Below are 20,493 nucleotides of genomic sequence, written 5' to 3' on the forward strand. Positions count from 1 at the left end.
GTTTGTTTTTTAATTTTTGAGATGTAATTTTTATATTTGTAAATAAAAAATACCTATTAGGTTGACCTGAATAACTCAGAAAAATCGAATAAACGTTCCTAACAAATTTCATATTAGTCATTACAAGGTATTTAAAGTAAATTATGACACTTGCCACCTTAAAATCCTAGATCGGCCTTTAACTGAAAACTTATCAACTATTTACAATCAGCTAGGCCTTTAACTGTAAGCTTATCAACTATTTACAATCCGCTAATACAAGCGAGGTCTAAGAGTCAACTTAAGAAAATGCATACAATCCAGATCTAAACATGTAGGTTCATATCTATATAAACAGCTATGGTGAAAGCAAGTATATATCCTTAATCCTTTCTATTTACGTTCTTCTTGTTTACCAAAGAAACTAAAGACAGATGGCGGAAAAAATATTGGTTGCAGCGGTGAGTCCAGCCGCTACTAAAGCAGTAAACTTTCTGGTGGACAGCGTTTCGAAACTGCTGATTGAAAATTGTAAGCTGATAGAAGGTGCAGAGGGGGATTTCAAGCGTTTGTTGCGTGAGATCGAACCCCTAAATGAGTTACTAGCTGCAGATTATGCAGAGGTGAAAAGCAATAGCATGATCAACTCGGATAAGTTTTTCCAGAACATCCAACGCACAGCGTATAAAGCTGAGGATGCCATTGACAAATTCCTGGTTCAGAAAATGATTGACCAGGACAAGACAATCGCTAAATTCCTTCCATTCTACAAATGGATCAATAATTGGAAAATGGCACCGGAGTTCAAAGAAATTCTTGAAGAAATGGGGGAAATTCGCCAACTCAGTCAACAAGCTTTTCAGAAAAGCACACAAACTACTCAGCACCCTGACAAAAGTGCCAGTGATGCCCAGGAAACGCAGGTATGCCTGAAACCCAACAATCTTGAAAACTTCTCTAAATAGAAGCTTTTTTCATCTTCTTTTTCAAATAAATTAGATATAAAAGTCAAACCTTTAGTATAAAAGTCTCGTTTATTCCAAATATTTTTGGATATTATAAAGAAACGTTGTTATAGATAGGGGTGTCAAATGAGCGGATTAAGTTGAATTTGGACGGATCAAAATGGATTAGGTCAATAAACGGGTACGTGCGTTGCACGTGAATAATATTTACTAGTAAAACTTCTACCTATTATCAACCACTTTATGTTTGAATAGTTTTGCAAGTCCTTTCTATATAGTGGTAATCATGATAAAAGCAAATATATGCCTTTACCAGGATCTAGTAGCTCTAATTTGATTGATCCCTAAATTCTTATCTTACTACATATCCTTTTGATATTATGATGGTTAATTTGGAAACTTTCATTTATGTATCATTTGCCTAATTTACAATTACTGGGGAAATATTCAACCTGCAATGAAATTAGTGAAAGAAAATTTCTCTTTATTCTTAATTAAAAAGTTCTTTTGACGCACTGAGCATATGCTACTGAGAGAAGATTTTCACTATGTGCTCACTTGCGTTTCCTAAATTGACAACCTATTCAAAGGTAATAGCAGTGGCGAAGCTAGAAATTTTTGCAAGGGTGTTCAAATTTAAAAGAAGTGAAATTTTTTTTCGACAAAAGGTGTTCAATATGTATTATATACCTCTAAAACGTAATTTTACTTATAATTATTAATAAAATTAAAACAGTAAATGAGGTAGAATTTAATCAAAAATATATAGATAGTTAAAATTATGAACTAAATAATAAATGTTGTAGCAGAACAAATTGATTCTCATTTAAAATAAAATTGTAATTTGGAAAAAAAAAATGTTGGAGCTTCCTAAACTCTCATGCTATAAGAATTGTCTCACAATTGATAAAAATATGTTAATATTAATCAAGGTGCTTGGTCCTGTCGTTACCCTTGAAAATAAATCTTGAATGTCAAGCATGTATTTCTAAAGTTTGTAATTTTTTTCATTACTTTTTTCTGATTTATATATTTTCATTCCTAATCATATTTAATACTATATGATAACTTTGATCTCTCTTTCATTCTCCTTGTTTGGGTTCAAGCGTTCTTTTCTTCATGTGAAGGATACATGAAAAAATATCACTCAGAGATCATACTCATTTTCTTTTAATCTCCCACTAAACCAATGAAAAAAAAAATAAATTAGAGTTTATTTATTTTGATAGCAATCTATGAATACTATATAAAACAACACACACAGTGTATATATACATAAGGATATGGTTGCTCAAGCACCCATTAACTTTGGAATCAAACACTAATATTTAGATTGAAAAAATAGTAATTTATATAAATTTATTAACTGAGCACCCAATCTTAATAGCAAATTCAAAGGAAAAATAAGCGACTAAGCAATATCCAATTTTTCTTTAACACTTGTACGCTTGAAGGACCATCCTCTACGGAATGGTACAAAGATAAGGTCTTTGATCTAACTCTTTTTTACATAGAAATGAAAATTCAAAAATTGAGAATTCATCTTTCGGATAACAATATTTTCTAGTAGTACCTACGGCAAAATGTCGGGAATATACATACTCATCATACATATTGACAGTACAATGCAATAAAAACTTCCCACTCAAATTTATTCAAAAAGAACTTGTGAATGAAAAACTCATAACAAAGATAATTTAGAAGAAGAGAACAAAACTCCTAAAGTGACATTGCGGGAATATGAACTGACCTTAATGAGTTTGAACTTTGAAACCTAGTCATTCTCTTCTTCCATTTCCTTTTTTAAATCTTATGGAAATTTTGTTTTTTTTTTTCTGTAAGAAAACAAACACTTAATATCTATTTACAATTTCATCTAATGTAGAATTTTTATATGAAGGGTAAAAAAGGTGAACGATATTTCGTTAAGGGGTTTCGTGCTTTAAACATAGTATAGATAGGTATAGATATAAATAAACGCCTTTGAAACTTTGTCTAGCCTCCCTTTTCATGGAGTTGAATGTCTTCCAATCTAACATTCATATAGATGAAGCTTTCTCATAATTAGTTTATGCTCCAATACGCCCAATCTTTTCTTTTGTTAAGTGTTCTTATATAAAATAACTATATGTATAATTATATAAATAACTATAAATCAACATGTATTGGAGTGTTGTTCGGAGAACGCTATTCCAAAATCGTCTTTTAATTGAATGATTTGATTTTGGTTTTAATCAATTTAAATAATATTAAAACTTTTTACATATTTAAATAAGGAAAATTTGAACTAAAATTTTAGTATATTTCAAACTCCTAAATATTAGGAAAAATAACTAAATGACTATTTTGTCTAGTGCGAAACAAACTTTTATAAGGGTAAAAAAGACGAACGATATTTCGCTAAGGGTCTTCGTGCTTTTAATATAGTATAGATAGATATAGATAAATAGATAGAAAAAATGTTATTGCAACCTTAAATGGACAAATTTACCCCTTATATGATATTTTTATATTTACTTCTATTTTGGATAACAAAACTAATTTATTATTTTCAAGTTCTCATCAATGGATGCACAACATTTAATCTAATCTTGCTACCCAGTATGATATGTATAAGAAAACTATAATTTAATTAGTGAACGAATTTATCATTTAAGCTTCACTTTTATTTTTTAAAATGGTGGCAAAACTATATTTTTGCGTTCTTTTGGACTTTCATCAATTAATTTAATTTAATTTCTTCAAATAAATTTCGGATCTTAAAAGAATGAGTATAAACAAATAATCCAAATGACTCTCTCTCTTTTTTTATGTATATTTTAAAATTGTATTTTCTTCTTCATTTGCTTATGTATAAGAATTGAATATGATTTAAGCATACCGAGTGGCATATATAGATGAATTGATTGTAAGGATCCAATGAAAAAATTAAAATAGAATAAGTGAGTTTGCTAAAACCTATGTTTCGTGGACTCTCCAAAATGTTGTCGTACTCGTATCGGATCCTCCAAAAATATATTACTTTTGGAGAATTCGCCACGCACCCAGCAATATTTTCTGAGGGTCCGAGCAATATAGGCCAGCCCCACATATTCATCGAACGAAATTAAAAAATAGCCAGATTTACAACTGGTCGTTCAAAAATAGCCCAGTTTCAAAAGTAATCGAAATTTAGCCACTTTTCATGTAAAGACAAATCTGAGCGAAAATACTGTTCAAAACCCGGAAAATACGCCAGTATATTATACTGGAGTAAGTATGCTTGAACTCCAGCATATTATACTGGAGTTCCAGGATAAGTATGCTGAAACTCCAACATAATATGATGGAGTTCCAACATAAGTACACTAGAACTCCAGCATAATATACTGGAGTTCCAGCAAGTATAATTGTCCAGTATAATATGCTGGAGTTTGGAGCACCGGTGCTCTAGTCTCCAGTATATTATACTGGAGTCAGCAAAGTATACCGGTCTAGCATAATATGCTGGAGTTCATACACAGGTGCACCGAACTCCAGTATATTATGCTGGATCGGTCTCTGTTGCAGCAAAATAGTGGCTATTTTTCATTGACTTCATAAACGCTGGCTATTTTTGAATGACTAGTCCGAAAACTAGCTATACCGTGCTATTTTTACATATTCATCTGCACCCTATCCAACTACGTCTACCTCAGTTCTAAGGATAAAAATTCAGCAGCTCAAGCTTCCTATATGTGCAGATGAGTTTCATCGAAAATAGATGTGATATATTTTCATTTTCAGTATATATAGAGGACAATTTTGTGGAATACTCAACCCCTATTGTAGCAACCTATCCCTAGTATTCAACTTCGCTTGTGCTATTAATCTCATTAAGAGTATCCATTTAGGAGCTCCAAGGTTATTATCAGTGGCGAAGCCGAAAAATTCAATAAACACCCTTTGCCAGTGGGCTATGCAAGGATATTCAAAGTCAATTTTTAATTAATAACAAGTAATATTTTACCTTATACATAGTATAATTTTTCGGCGAAGGGCGATCAGTTAACCACCCTTGGGTCAACATAGCTTCACCTTAGGTTATTACACTCTAATTTCTCCCATGACACCTTAGGGAAAACACCTCTAATCGAGATATACGTTTTCTTGATAGAAATATTGTCATTGCCTGAAACTCAGCTTCCCCGATTCCTGCTTGTTCTACATACCTTCTAGTCTTCAAAATTTTCTGCACTACCCCGGCTTGGAGACATCAGAGGAAGACCATCATCTCTATCCGGGTACGATCATAGCTTCATTCGTTGAACCTTGGGGACCACTATTAGCATTGAGTTCAATCACCACACTACCTCTATCATACATACGACATTACACGAAGCTTGTTTTAGTCCAGCTTGTTTATTTTAAGGTACAATAGAGTCTTGTAATACTAAATACAAGAGAAGGAAGGTTTGCATAACATCTAAAACCATAAGGGAACGAATTCCTATTTTTTGTAATCAAAATAACCAATATTTTCCGATCAAGTTAATATAACTTCTTGGAAGCGTTTAATTAGTTTGGAAATTTATATCACAAGACAAATATACTGCGAAGTTGTTACTACTCAACATGTTTAGATGGAATAGACTTTTATTTAGTTATAATCGCAACGGAAGAAGACTTTTAAATGCTCGTGTTTTGATATCCAATCTATTTGATCATTTCAAAAGGGTCCTGCGGAGGAGGATATCGAAGTGGTTGGATTTGATGAGCCTGCAAACGAAGTGATGAAGCGACTTCGTGAAGGATCAGAGGATCTAGATGTTGTCCCTATTGTGGGCATGCCGGGGCTTGGCAAAACTACACTGGCAAGAAAAGTCTATAATGATGATTACATTGATGATCATTTTTACAAAAGAATTTGGGTTTATGTCGGCCAGTCATATAAGCTAAAGAATATTCTTCTTGATATTCTGAAAGAGTTCGCGCCACGCACTGAAGAATTCAAAGACAAGAATGAGGACCAATTAACTGAGGTCATACGTAATCTTGTGGTTGAAGGAGGTAAATATCTCATTGTCTTGGACGATGTGTGGGAAGCAGAAGTTGTGGCTTTTGTCAAGAAAGTTTTCCCGAACAAGAAAGGTCGCTGCGACCGAATCATGGTGACCACTCGCCTAGACCGTGTGGCTAACGCTAAAGGCGCAGTTCCTCACGTTCTTGAACCTTTGTCTCCAGTGGAAAGTTTTGAGTTGTTAGAAAACAGAGTTTTTGGCAAAACAAATAAGTGTCCTATTGAGTTAAAAGAATACGGGGAGAAAATTGTAAAACATTGTGGTGGTGTACCACTTGCAATAGTGGTGATTGCAGGAGCTTTGGGAGGTTGTATGGACGAAAGCGAATGGCGAGTAGTTGAGAAAAATGTGGGGAAACATCTTATGAACAAAAACGACCATAAAAGCTGCTTGAAATTTGTTGAAACGAGTTATAATCATTTGCCTACAGAGAAAAAGGCGGCTTTCTTGTATTTCGGAGTTTTTCCTCAAGGCTTTGATATCCCTGCTTGGAAGCTGATTCGCTTATGGATTGCTGAGGGACTGATAGAGTCCGACTTTGAAGGCAGTGAAATCGAGGAGATTGCAGAGTCTTACTTGAGCGACTTTGCCAGTAGGAATTTAGTGATGGTGATGCAGAAAAAATCTAACAGTACTCAAATCAAAACATGTCGTGTTCACGACATGTTGCATGAGTTCTGCAATGTTGAGGCTAAAAGAATAAGTCTCTTTCAACAAGTAAATCTCAAACCTGGTGTTCGAGTTTTTCCTTCTATAGAAGATCCTAGTACTTCTCGTCGATTATGTATTCAATCATCTATTCCGTATAATTTTATCCCTAACGATAGAATTGTACAACATGTTAGGTCTCTCTTATGCTTTTCCTCAACACAAAAGCAAATCGACTTGACTAATCTAGAGGTCGACCTCATCCCCAGTGCATTTCCACTCATCAGGGTGTTGGACATTCAATCCCTCGTATTTGAATTCTCTGAGATATTTTATCGGCTATTTCACTTGAAGTATATTGCTATCTCAGGTGAATTCCCGGTCCTTCCTCCACTCATTGGTAATTTTTGGAATTTACAAACCCTTATACTTCATACCTCACATTCCACCCTTAAGATAGCAGATGACATTTGGAAAATGCTACGATTGAGACATCTGCACACCAACATTCCTGCGAAATTGCCGCCCCCTCCTACCCAAACAAGCAAAAGTTCTTGCCTACAAACTCTTTCTAAGGTTACACCAGACAGTTGCAAGGAAACTATGCTTGCGAAGGCTTGTCATCTCAAAAAATTGGGCATCGAAGGGAGATTGACATCTCTTCTTGGAACTAACAAGGGTGGATTCGACAGTTTCGAAAAGCTAAGATGCCTGGAACATTTGAAATTGTTGAACGATATTGATTGTATTGAAGAGCTTCACCTTCCTCCAAAATTCTTCAGTTTACAACAAACACTGAAGAAGTTAACTTTGTCAAGTACATATTTTGAGTGGAGTGAGGCAGATACGTTGGGACAATTGGAATGTCTTAAGGTCCTAAAGTTGAAAGACAATGCATTCACAGGAGAGACGTGGAAGCCGAAGAAAGGAAGTTTTAGCAAGCTCCAAGTCCTGTGGATTGACCGGGCAGAAAGCTGGGAAACTTGGGACGCATCAAATCGTCCCTTCCAAAATCTTAAGCGCCTTGTTCTTCTCTCCTGTTATAAGCTTAAGGCTGTGCCACATGAGCTGGCTGATTTACCTTACCTTCAAGAAATGAGGCTGGAGCGCACATTCGAAGCAGTCAATTCTGCAAAAGAGATCAAAAGAGAGAAACTAGGGAAGCAAGCTCCTGGAAGCAATTACAAATTCAATCTCATTATATTCCCTCAAGGAGATGCCAAGGCCATACAATGAAGTTGAAATTAAGGTCAGTAAAATTCATTCATTTTGTCTTGAAATGATTTTACATCTTCATCATAAATTGTGTTGGCCGTTTTCATAAAATAAGTTACTTTCTAGGTTGTACCAAATGTCGCCTTTTTTTGCCAATCCATGAATTCAATAAGTACTCCACCTTAGTATATAATTTTGGTGCCATCTACTTCATCATCATGATAACCAGTTTTTAAAACTTGTTACTACTAGTCCATATGGTTCGACCATGATTCAGAATAGAAAATACAATCTCTTTTTTTATTCTAACTAATATCGACTTATATGGTACTATATAGAGTATTGTGAATAATTTAGTGATTTCTTTCCAAACCATAAAATGGTCTCTTACCAAAGAAAACTATCAAAACTTCACTGGCCCTATCATATTTTTCTTTTTCCTCATTTTTGCAGGACAGAATTAAGGCATGATGTTGCTCATTGATCTGGAGTTTCTTCCTTTCTGCAATCCTTTCCTCTGATAAACTTGTTCCAATAAAACAAACCTTTTGTCTTTTATTTATTCAAGCATTGTGAAGTTGAAATTAAGTTTCTGCGTGGTTTTAGAGATGTTGAATAAATGCTCCACTATGGGCTTGAACTACCCTTCTTGCATGGTTTTTGAGTTTCATATCACGTGGAGCGTTTATTTCTTGTAGAACTCTTCCAGTTTTCATGTTTTGACTTTTGCTGCGCGTTGCATTGCTTCAATTCAGTTTCATTTTTTTTTTGTGCGCGCTTAAGATTGGATACCAATGTGAATATATATATATATATATGCATATATTTCTGCAGCAACTGGCTCCAAATACACAACAACAACCCAGTATAATCTCACCAATGGGGTCTGGGGAGGGTAGTGTGTACGCAGAACTTACCCCTACCCTGGGGTAGAGAGGCTGCTTCCGATAAACCCTCGGCATCCCTCCCTCCAAGAACTCCCCACTTAGTTGGAAGTGGAGCTTGCTCACCACTAGAGCAACCCGCTCTTGTCGCAACTCGCTCCAAATGCAGACTAACTTTTAGTAGCTTTTACAATGTACTACTAATTATAACTTCCCTTATCCTGTTCGGATAATTTCCTATAAATTTTGATCGACTGGGGGTAGATATATATATAGTATTAGGATTAGACATAGGAATAATGGGATGTGATTAAAGATTATTTTTCTGCTGCAGCTGATTGACTATTGATATTACATATACCATTATACTGTTGCGGAAGCCAAATGTATATAGTGTGAATAAGTCACAACTACTATACCAAAAATTATGACAGCCACCAAATAATAAATAAGACAATAAAACAACAATAAAGGGAACACCAGAATTTACGAGGTTCGGCTAATTTTGCCTACTCCTCGGACACAACCAATATTTTATTTCACTCCAAAAATACAAGTGAAATAATACTAAAGAGAGAAGATACAAATGCCTTAAACAGATGAGAAGGCAAATGAGAGGTGTGTTTAAATCCTAAACATTAAGCCTTCTTTTATAGGGGAAAAGTTTCCCACCAACTCCTTAACCCACCGATGTGGGATGGAAATTTGACATAATTCAACAAATCTCCACCTTGGCAAAATTCCACATCTTCAATTTTCTCTCGGTAACAAATTTTGGTTGTGTCTTCATCTTCAATCTTCAGTGTTCAACAATGTTGATCAAATCCAAACAATGTTGAAACTTGACCGCAGTCACCACCTTTGTCAGCATATCAGCAGGATTCTCCGTAGTATGAATTTTCTTCACCGTGACTCCACCTTCTTCTATGATTTCTCGTACAAAATGATACCGAACATCAATGTGCTTCGTCCTTGCATGATAAACTTGGTTCTTCGCTAATTGAATAGCACTTTGACTATCACAAAAAATTGTGATACCTTTTTGTTCAACACCAAGCTCCTTTAGCAATCCTTGAAGCCAAATTGCCTCCTTCACAGCCTCTGTAATAGCCATGTACTCTGCCTCTGTTGTAGACAAAGCAACTGTTGACTGCAAAGTAGACTTCCAACTAACTGGTGCCTTTGCAAAAGTAAACACATAACCAGTAGTTGATCTTCGTTTGTCCAGATCACCCGCAAAATCTGAGTCACAATATCCAATTACAGACTGATTGTCTTCCTGCTCAAAAACTAACCCGACATCTACAGTATTATGAATATACCGTAGAATCCACTTCACAGCTTGCCAATGCTCCTTCCCTGGATTGTGCATATATCTGCTAATAACTCCAACAGCTTGTGAAATGTCAGGCCTTGTGCAAACCATTGCATACATCAAGCTACCAACAACATTTGCGTATGGTACCTTTGACATATACTTTCGTTCAGCTTCATCCATTGGCGACATAGTAGTACTTAGCTTAAAATGGGAAGCAAGTGGAGTACTAACTGGCTTAGTCTTGTCATCTATGCCAAAACGTTGAAGTACTCTCTTCAAATATTCCTTTTGAGATAAACAGAGTTTCTTTGAACGTCTATCTCTAATTATCTCCATGCCAAGAATTTTCTTTGCCTCACCCAAATCCTTCATCTCGAACTCCTTCTTCAGTTGAATCTTCAACTTATCAATTTCTTCCAAATTCTTGGAAGCTATCAACATATCATCAACATATAGGAGAAGATATACAAAGGAACCATCTTTAAGCTTGTGCAAATACACACAATGATCGTATTTGCTTCTCTTGTACCCTTGCCGCAACATAAACTCGTCAAATCGCTTGTACCATTGTCTAGAAGATTGTTTCAATCCGTACAACGATTTTTCAAGTTTGCACACCATATTTTCTTTTCCAGCAACTTTGAATCCTTCTGGCTGAGTCATGTAGATTTCCTCCTCCAAGTTTCCATGTAAAAACGCAGTTTTTACATCCATCTGAACTAGTTCCAAATCCAATTGTGCTACCAAAGCCAACATAATTCTAATGGAGGAATGTTTTACAACTGGAGAAAACACTTCATTGTAATCAATTCCCTCCTTTTGAGCATATCCTTTGGCCACCAATCTTGCTTTGTAGCGAACATCTAATTGGTTAGGAAATCCTTCTTTCTTTGCAAATACCCATTTGCACCCAATTGCTTTCTTTCCCTTCGGGAGATTGGCCAATCTCCATGTATGATTCTGATGAAGGGACTGTATTTCATCATTCATGGCAATCCTCCACTTATCTTCTTCTGAACTTTGGACAGCGTCTTTATAAGTAGTAGGAACATCATCAGCTACAATTGAGGTTGCACAAGCAACCGTCTCTATGAGACGAACAGGTTTCGTTATTGTTCTTTTTGGCCTGCTGGTTGCTATTGATTCAAGTTGTTGTTGAGGTTCCTGAGTTGGAATCTCCTCTACTGGCTCTCCTTCCAGAGGGTAATCTTCATTTGTTTCCTCCTCTGCTTCTTGTGTAGGAAAAATAAATTTTCCCTCAAACTCCACCTGCTTAAAAGCACCTTTATTTTGTTTGGTATCTTCTGTTACCTTATTTACCATAGCAGATTCATCAAAGGTAACATCCCTGCTGAATATTACTTTCTTTGTCATAGGACACCATAAGCGATATCCTTTGACTCCAGAAGTAATTCCCATAAAAATAGCCTTCTTTGCCCTTGGATCCAATTTTGACTCCGTCACATGATAATATGCAGTTGAGCCAAACACGTGCAAAGAGTTATAATCTACAGCAGGTTTTCCATACCATTTTTCAAATGGTGTCTTGCCATCAATAGCAGCAGATGGTAGACGATTAATGAGGTGGCATGCATATGTAATTGCCTCAGCCCAAAATTCTTTGCCCAAGCCAGCATTGGACAACATACACCGTACCTTCTCCAGCAAGGTCCGGTTCATACGTTCTGCCACTCCATTCTGTTGTGGTGTATGTCTAACAGTGAAGTGTCGGACGATGCCATCATTTTCACAGACCTTATTGAAATGATCATTTTTGTATTCACCTCCATTGTCTGTGCGAATACACTTGATCCTCTTGCCTGTTTGATTTTCCACCATCGTCTTCCATTTGAGAAAAATTCCCAACACTTCATCTTTGCTCTTCATTGTATACACCCATACTCTTCGGGAAAAATCATCAACAAAGGTTACAAAATAGTGCTTCCCACCCAATGAAGGTGTTTTGGAAGGACCCCAAACATCAGAGTGTACATAATCCAAAATGCCTTTAGTATTATGGATCGTTGTACCAAATTTAACCCTTGTCTGTTTCCCTTTAACACAATGCTCACAAAACTCCAAGTTGCAAGCCTTGACTCCTTTTAACAATCCTTGATCTGATAGAGTTTTCAAGGATTTTCCTCCAGCATGTCCCAAGCGCATGTGCCATAGCTTGGTTGCTTCTGCCTCTTTGTCGTCACTGGATGTCACTGTCGCTGTCCCAATAACTGTACTGCCACAATAGCGGTACATATTATTATTCTTCCGATTAGCCTTCATTACCACTAGTGCACCGGAACATACTCTCATCACTCCATTTTCTGCAATGATTTTAAACCCTTTTGATTCCAGGGCTCCCACAGAGATGAGATTCTTCTTCAAATCCGGTACATATCGAACATCTGTTAATGTTCTGATCATTCCATCATGGTTCCTTAATCGTATTGAACCAATGCCATATGAGGTAAGAGGGCTGTTATCCGCTGTGTGGACGACTCCATATTCTCCTTCTTGAAATTCCACGAACCAGTCCCTGTTGGGACACATATGATAGCTACAAGCCGAGTCCATCAACCATATGTCTGATGATGTTGATGACTCTGTTGTAACTAATGAGAAGTCTGAATCATCACAATCAGCTACATTTGAATCCATAATAGCCTTTCCATTGTTATGTTTGGCCTTATTCTTCAACTTCGGACAGTCTTTCTTCCAGTGCCCTTTTTCTCGACAAAAGGCACATTCATCTTTGCTGGGTCTGGATCTTGACTTGGATCTTCCCTTCTTTGTCCTCGTTTGATTTTGAGGACGACCCCTCACAAACAGTGCTTCTCCTTCTCCGCCCTTCTGTTTTTCTCGCTTTCTTTGTTCATAGCTGTACAAAGCCGAACAAACTTCTCTGAGAGAAATTTCGTCATTTCCATGGAGTAGAGTAGTTTCAAGGTGCTCGTACTCATCAGGAAGTGACGCCAACAACATTAAGGCCAAGTCACCATCATCATAAGTTGTATCCATATTTTGCAAATCTGTGACCAACTTATTGAAACTGGTGATATGTTCATTCATCGTGGTACCAGGAACATAGGTGAAGTGAAACAGTCTCTTCTTCATGTACAATTTATTTTGACTATTTTTCTTCAAAAATTTATCCTCCAGTGCTTTCCATAATTTACTTGCAGAAGTTTCCTTTGTGTATGGATATTTCTGCTCTCTAGCAAGGTAGGATCGAATGGTACCGCAAGCAACACGGTTGATAATTCTCCAATCTTCTTCTCCAATAACATCTGGTTTCTTTTCTTCAATGGCCAGATCTAGCCCTTGTTGAAAAAGGACATCTAGAACCTCGCCTTGCCACATCCCAAAATGTCCGGACCCGTCAAAAATTTCTACCGCAAATTTCGCATTTGACACAATTCTTGTCATAAGCGAAGATGCCAATGATGACGTATTGTTGACACTTGATGTAGATTCTTCTTGTTTATTGTCTCCCATATTTGACACAAATATTATTTAATAGCTGACGACACAAATCAAGATTATTTCCTTTCTGATGTAGAAGATCAGACTAAGCTGCAACTACAGAGCATACTCAGACAGAACCTTGACTCAGTTACCAAGATAAATCTTTTCTGATGTGGAAGATCAGACTATGCTGCAACCACAGAGCATACTTAGACAGTACCTTGGCTCTGATACCAATTGTTGCGGAAGCCAAATGTATATAGTGTGAATAAGTCACAACTACTATACCAAAAATTATGACAGCCACCAAATAATAAATAAGACAATAAAACAACAATAAAGGGAACACCAGAATTTACGAGGTTCGGCTAATTTTGCCTACTCCTCGGACACAACCAATATTTTATTTCACTCCAAAAATACAAGTGAAATAATACTAAAGAGAGAAGATACAAATGCCTTAAACAGATGAGAAGGCAAATGAGAGGTGTGTTTAAATCCTAAACATTAAGCCTTCTTTTATAGGGGGAAAATCCCCCCAACTTTTGTTTTCCCACCGATGTGGGACAAACATTTTGTCAAATTCAACATATACCACATGTTCTTCAAGGCAACATTCCACTGTAGCGTCATTGATATTGCCTGAATATCAATGAAGCATTAAAGATTTGTTAAAAAGAGAATCTTTTTGCTAATACAACACCTTTTTTTTTTGGAATATTTATATTGGAAATGTCTCATACTCAGTAAAATGAAAGATTCACTCCGTCTAATATTTTCTTGAGAATGTCAACTTTAGAAGATAAATCTGCAGGGAATTAATACTCATATTTATGTGAACTTTAAAACTGACAAACAATTAAATAGAGATCAATAATCCACTAGAAATGATTTTAGGAAAAGCAGAAAAAATTATTCACATTTTAGCTAATTTCTAAGGCTTCTTAATGTCACTCAAAGAAGCCACTGCAATTGGACTTCTCACATAATGAAGGCGATCAGTCCATAGCAACTCCCCGGGCACATACCCATCTTTTACTGCCTTAGCATCCTTAACTTCAATTGTCAACTTGAAGCTCTTCTCTTGTCCAATGTGATCGAACATCAAGACGCTCGGCTCTACAGAAACTGAAAACATTCGTCGTGGCAGACGAACGTTGGCAGCGTATACGCCAGGGCTACCAACGTTTTTGAGTGTGCGAGTGATGGTGACAGGAGCTGAGGGAGAGATATTAGGAATTGTTATTGCAGGATTGTTGAAATCCAAGAGATTAAGACCATGTTTCTTGTGACACTGATAAGTTGATCTTGTTCCTGAAAATTTTGTAATGTTCTTTTGGTTGTAACCAAGTGAACAGAGAAAGTCCAAGTAGTCATTCACAGTCAAGTCATAGACCAAGCCAGGATTCATGGCGCGATTCGGGCGCATGTGTCCAGCACCATAATTAAATTGTGTTGCTTTGTCTTTCTCCGTTTCATCACGCATTGGATTACCAGTGTTGTCTCTTGTTCTGGCTGTAAAAAGGTACATTTTAAGTTAGTGAAAGAATGTTGGACAATTGCTAACTAGTAGAGTACCTAATAACCACGACGATCATCAGTAATGGTGGAGCCAAATAGCTGGAAAATTACACTATTTAGATAGGTAATTTTTAATGTGTGTGTATATATATACACACACACACTATGTATTGAGTCACCTTGAGTTATTGTGTATTTACTTCTTTATATTTTGACACCTCTTAATGAAAATCCTGGATTCGCTACTGATCAGGTGTCAGATTTAGCTCATGAAATTATAACTCGCTCAAGTTTGGACGAGTTGAGCTGGACATATATTCATTGGCGGATCAATTTGGGCATAGGAGATCAAGTGGCATTAGTTCAACGTACCTGTAGTCATAATAGCGGATCTAATGGCGGCGGGACTCCAATCAGGATGGAGGCTCTTGAGAAGGCCAACTACACCAGCGACATGGGGGCAAGACATTGAGGTTCCAGAAATCATGTTGAAGCTAGTCTTACGTTTATCGTAGTCTTCCTCTGTAGGATTTGCTGCTTCACTGTACGCAGCTATGATATCCACTCCTGGTGCAGTAACATCAGGCTGCAGGAATAGACAGAGACGGATCCAGAATTTTAGATTTGACGGCTAATACTTTTGAAATTATGAGTTCAGAATTTAATATTCGTTGAGACTATACTAAGTCTACACATATATTTATGTTCCATGATGCAGTTAAGGCTGCATCGGCCCTCAGATCAAAAGGGATGTTTGTTCACAGAATTGATTAGGACATTGAGAATGAAGTTGCTAACCTTGAGAATCTGAGGAGTTACAGAATTAGGACCAGTAGAAGAGAATGAAGCCATGAATGGAGCCGGCTTTGTGCGCAACACTGTCTCAGGAGTTGTGATATACGCACGAGGATCTCTGTAACAATTATCGGCAGTTAGAATTACAAGTACTTGAGGATATACATATATACATTGACACTGAAAAGAAGGAAAAGAAAAAGAGATATATAGACAGACTTAGAAGAACCGATGTATTCAAAGACTTGAACGCCATCTGTATAATTGACATGTATCGCTGGAAGGACGTGAGGGATGGCGAAAATTTCGCTTCCAGTAGTCTTATTGTTACAAAGGATCATTCCAACAGCACCAGCTAGAGCTGCCTGATGTCCTTTATCAATTAACGCGGTTTCTCCTCTGAGGCAGGCTAATATCTTGCCTTTCACTTTCTTTGGATCCAATGTTCCTTTCTTACACCTTATCCTGCATCAGCAAATTATAATACATGTCATGATCACAAAGAAAAACTAGTATAACGTTAATAAGCGAATAATACATAGCATATTACAGTAGTACTCCCTCCATTTTAGTTTATGTGAACCTATTTGACTGGACATGAAGTTTAATAAAGAAAGACAAACTAGTGTGAGGGCATCCAGGTGCAGTGAGCTCCGCTATGCGCAGGGTCCGGGGAAAGGCCAGACAACAAGGGTCTATTGTACGCAGCCTTACCTTGCATCTCTGCATATGTCATGACATTGTGTGACTATAAAAAGATTCTCACTAGGGTAAAATAGGAATTTTGAAGTTAAATTAGAAAGCTATCATTCTACTCGGGATAGACTAATAAGGAAATAGTGTCACATAAACTGAAATAGAGGGAGTAGTAATTAATTTCATCCTTACGCATCATTGGTCGAGGCATTGGCAGCTTTAGCTTGTGCAGCACTGATTAGTGGATAGAAATTTTCTTCGGGCGTGGTTGGTTTCGAAAGGCTTGTTCCCTTTAAGAGCAATCCATTCTGCAATTGAACACTGTTTTGTATATTGCGATCCAGGGTGCTTGCTGCTACTGTTATAATCCAGGGAGCAACATTTGTAACAGTTCCAGAATCAGGTCCATCATTACCAGCTGATGCAACCACAACTATACCATTCTTGACAGCGTGGAACGAACCAATGGCGAGCCCGTCCTCCAAGTAATCAGAAGGCGTTCCACCAAGCGACACAGATATCACATCAACCCCGTCGTGTATGGCTGTATCGAAGGCTTTGAGAATGTCGGCATCCATACATCCTGCACCATCCACAGGAGGCCAACAAACTTTGTATGCAGCCACTCGGGCATGAGGAGAACCTCCCTTTGCTGTCCCATTCGCCACGCCAAGTACACTCGCTCCGTGGACTATGTTTCCAGCAGCAGTTGATAAAGTATGAGAGCCATGACCATCATAGTCGCGTACTGTGCTCATTGATGCACTTACATTTCCTCCGCTCGCGATGTAGCCTTTATTGAAGTACCTCGCTCCAATAAGCTTTCTATATACATTATAGTAAAATTCTTGTTAGCATATTTCTTTAGATCATACTAGTGGTGAAAGAAAAAGAAAAGGGCAACCCGGTGCACTAAGCTCCGGCTATGCGCGGGGTCCGAGAAGTACCAGACCACAATGTTCTGCAAGAGGCTGTCTCCCCTGCTTGAACCCGTGACCTCCTGGTCACATGGAGGCAACTTTACGAGTTACACCAGGGCTCCCCTTCACTAGGGGTGAAAGAGGGATAACAAATAAAGCATACTTATTGCAAGAAAAACCAGCAGTGGTGTTGTCATTTTGACAAATCCCTTTCCATCTTGAAGGAATTGGTCCAAACCCTTCATCACTAAAGCTCTCTGATTCAGGCCAAACACCTGTTGAAAGAGCACAATTATTTAAAACAATGTACTGCAGTAAAATGATGATATTGTTTACTGAGACAAATTAACAAGTTTAACTTCAATGCAGGATAGTAACACTATCACGTCAGCTAAAAGATTAATTAGCAGTCCATAAAAAGTGGTACTAGTAACGCGAAAAATAAGACAGGTTAATAAACTAACGTTGTATATAAGTTAAATCCAAATATCAATGGTGCAGCACAACAAACAGACTAGGAATCATAAAAAGGGCAGACCCGTGCACTAAGCTGGGTCCGGGGAAGGGCCGAACCAGGGTCTATGTATTTTTGCAAGAGGTTGTTTCCACGGCTCGAACGCATGACCTCCTGGTCACATGGAGGCAACTTTACCAGTTACGCCAAGACTCCTCTTCAGACTAGGAATCATGATCGATCAAAATAGGTCTTGGTGGGCATAATTACCTGTATCAAGATTCGCGATGATAATGTCTTGGCCAAATCGAGCCTTCTTCCACAACGAACTTGGATGAACGACGCCATTCTTTTCCAGCATCATGAATTCCCATGAATGAGTTGTGTGTAGTTTTCTAGCTTTATTCAAGAAAATAGAGATCACACTCGGATGCCCTGCATTATATTTTTTTCACAAACTTAGTATGCCTAAAACAACAATAACAACAACAACAACGATCCAGTGCAATCACATTTGGGAGGTTAGTGTTAGAGAGGCTGTTTCTGAAAGACCCTCGACTCAAGAAGACGAAAAGAGACAACAATATATAAGTATCATCGATAAAAACCATAGAAAAAAATAACATCATAAGAACAAGAAAATAGACGAAAAGCACAACAATAACCAAAAGATAAAATCCGGCCTAAAACATTAATCATATATTAATATTACTAGATTAGATTAGTGTTTCAGAGTTCAAAATACAATACACACGTTGAATCTCCTCCACTTGATCATCTTCAAGGACAGCAGCAAAACCATTTATGTGTCTTTTATATGAGTAGAAGATGGCATCCTTAGCCTTCTCTTTACTGCAATATTTTTTTTATACTGTCAGTACATATAACTTAAACTGAAGAAAGAATAGAATTAAAATAAAAACGATGATAAACAAATAATTGACAATATGTAGCACGATAAATACCTTCCCAAAAACGAACCAAGAAACTCATGATGAGAATCTACCACACTATGAAGATCAGCAGATGTTACTCCTGGACCATGAGAGTGCTCCCCCAAGTACACTATATATGACTGTTTAATAATCCCGAAAAAAAACCCACAAAAACTAAGAAAAATAAATGGGATAAAATTAATTGGAAAGAATTAAAGCTAATGGTTATATACAGAGGCAAATCCAGGATGTAATAATAGGTTCAACTTTTAAATACATACTATTGAATACATCACACATTTGAAATTATAAGTTCAACACTTAATATTTATGTTCCTCTAAATATAGTCAAATCTCTCTATAATAACCTCGTTTGTTCTGAATATAAAGATGATGTTATAGAGAGATTTGACTGTATATATAAAAAGTCGACTAGTGGTGCTCATTGCATGCTACAAGTTTTCTGAGTTTTTTGGCTCTGCAAGCTACAAGTTTTTTTCAGTTTTTCAACCAATAGCCAATGGTGAAATCAGGATTTTTGTTTAGCAAAAGTAAAATATGACTTATACACAGTAAAAAATTTCGGCGAAAGGCAAATAACTTACATTCTTGACTGCAAGAGCTGGTGTTAATGATACACAAAAAAGAATTAGGACCAATATTAGATAATTTGACAGTTTGGACGATAACATTCTGCTTCTTCGATGCAAAATTAAATCTTCGTTGGTAATCATGGCAAAAAAATGATAAAAAGGAAGAAGAAAAATTATGCAACTTCTAAAGAGAATATATATAAATATATACTGTACTTAATAGTGGCTTACATCTACAAGGAGTCTTAAAAGGATTAGAATTTTTATGTTATTAGGAGACGGTTAATGGCAAAGTAAAACCAATTCAAATCAAGAGTCGTCCTATGTAATAGATAGCTAAGTACTTAACGGATAATAATTACTATATCATATCATCTTATACAATTAATAACAATAAAAGGCAGCCCGGCGCACTAAGCTGTCGCTATGCGCGGGTTCCGGAAAGGGGAAGGTCCGGACCACAAGGGTCTATTGACCGCAGCCTTACCTTGTATTTCTGCAAGAGGCTGTTTCCACGGCTCGAACCCGTGACCTCCTGGTCACATGGCAACAACTTTAACAGTTACGCCAAGACTCTTCTTAATGACAATTGATGAAAATGTCAACGTTAAATTACTAATTACCTCTCATCTAATTGATGAATTCTACAATACCACTTGTTCAGTTCAAAATTTTTATGATAACATGCCATATTTTTTTCAGACTAGTCTTAGGATACGCGCGTTGCGCGTGTACTTTAGCTCAATTGAGTAAATTATTTTTAAAAATTGCCTAAATATTAATATTAAAAATTGTGTTTGAGTTATAAATTGAAAATGTAATTAAAATAAATTGGAATTGAAACTTTTGGTCAGTTAGAGCACGAAATAGGTTGCATTTTCTTTTATAACTTCTAAAAGATGATAAAATTTGTAACTAAAGGGAAATAAGAAAATTATTTGTAACAATTTATAGTCTAAAGATTAACTAACGGTGAACCAATATTCCACCAAAACTAACTAAATATAAAGACTTAGAATTAAATACTTATATTAAATTAAGAAAGAACCATAATTTCTCATATCCTATA

At 36.7% G+C, this 20,493-nt stretch overlaps 2 protein-coding genes across 3 annotated transcripts; one reads left to right on the plus strand and one right to left on the minus strand.

Annotated features, from left to right (window-relative positions):
• The first annotated feature begins 324 nt into the window (after positions 1-324).
• LOC104216854 (putative late blight resistance protein homolog R1B-14) lies at positions 325-15,393 on the plus strand. 2 transcript variants are annotated; one of them, XM_070171730.1, is made up of 3 exons: positions 325-902; positions 5,639-7,880; positions 15,285-15,393. In XM_070171730.1, the coding sequence occupies exons 1-2, from the start codon at positions 414-416 to the stop codon at positions 7,865-7,867; spliced, it is 2,718 nt and encodes a 905-aa protein (XP_070027831.1). In that variant the 5' UTR covers positions 325-413; the 3' UTR covers positions 7,868-7,880; positions 15,285-15,393. The 2 variants fall into 2 exon arrangements, with proteins under 2 accessions (XP_070027831.1, XP_070027830.1); XM_070171729.1 differs by lacking the exon at positions 15,285-15,393 and adding an exon at positions 8,300-8,596 and having other exon boundaries at positions 326-902.
• LOC104232988 (subtilisin-like protease SBT5.4) lies at positions 14,334-19,548 on the minus strand. Its single transcript, XM_009786271.2, has 10 exons — positions 19,437-19,548; positions 18,862-18,971; positions 18,651-18,748; positions 18,167-18,331; positions 17,606-17,717; positions 16,715-17,347; positions 16,046-16,291; positions 15,830-15,944; positions 15,404-15,617; positions 14,334-15,025 (listed from the first exon to the last, which is right to left on the minus strand). The coding sequence occupies exons 1-10, from the start codon at positions 19,521-19,523 to the stop codon at positions 14,445-14,447; spliced, it is 2,361 nt and encodes a 786-aa protein (XP_009784573.1). The 5' UTR covers positions 19,524-19,548; the 3' UTR covers positions 14,334-14,444.
• Between the last annotated feature and the right edge of the window lie 945 nt (positions 19,549-20,493).

The sequence above is a fragment of the Nicotiana sylvestris genome, chromosome 4 (genome assembly GCF_000393655.2).
Source record: "Nicotiana sylvestris chromosome 4, ASM39365v2, whole genome shotgun sequence".
NCBI lineage: Eukaryota > Viridiplantae > Streptophyta > Magnoliopsida > Solanales > Solanaceae > Nicotiana > Nicotiana sylvestris.

Bases quoted from the DNA above. Each gene is read 5' to 3' on its own strand.
- LOC104232988 (XM_009786271.2), bottom strand. From the start codon at position 19,523: ATGTTATCGTCCAAACTGTCAAATTATCTAATATTGGTCCTAATTCTT. The intron at 18,332-18,650 runs GTGTGTATTGTA...AATATAATGCAG, and splicing joins TCAAGTGGAGGAGATTCAAC to GGCATCCGAGTGTGATCTCT. The intron at 15,026-15,403 runs GTACGTTGAACT...ACCTTTTTACAG, and splicing joins ATCCGCTATTATGACTACAG to CCAGAACAAGAGACAACACT.
- LOC104216854 (XM_070171730.1), top strand. From the start codon at position 414: ATGGCGGAAAAAATATTGGTTGCAGCGGTGAGTCCAGCCGCTACTAAA. The intron at 903-5,638 runs GTATGCCTGAAA...TCATTTCAAAAG, and splicing joins GTGATGCCCAGGAAACGCAG to GGTCCTGCGGAGGAGGATAT.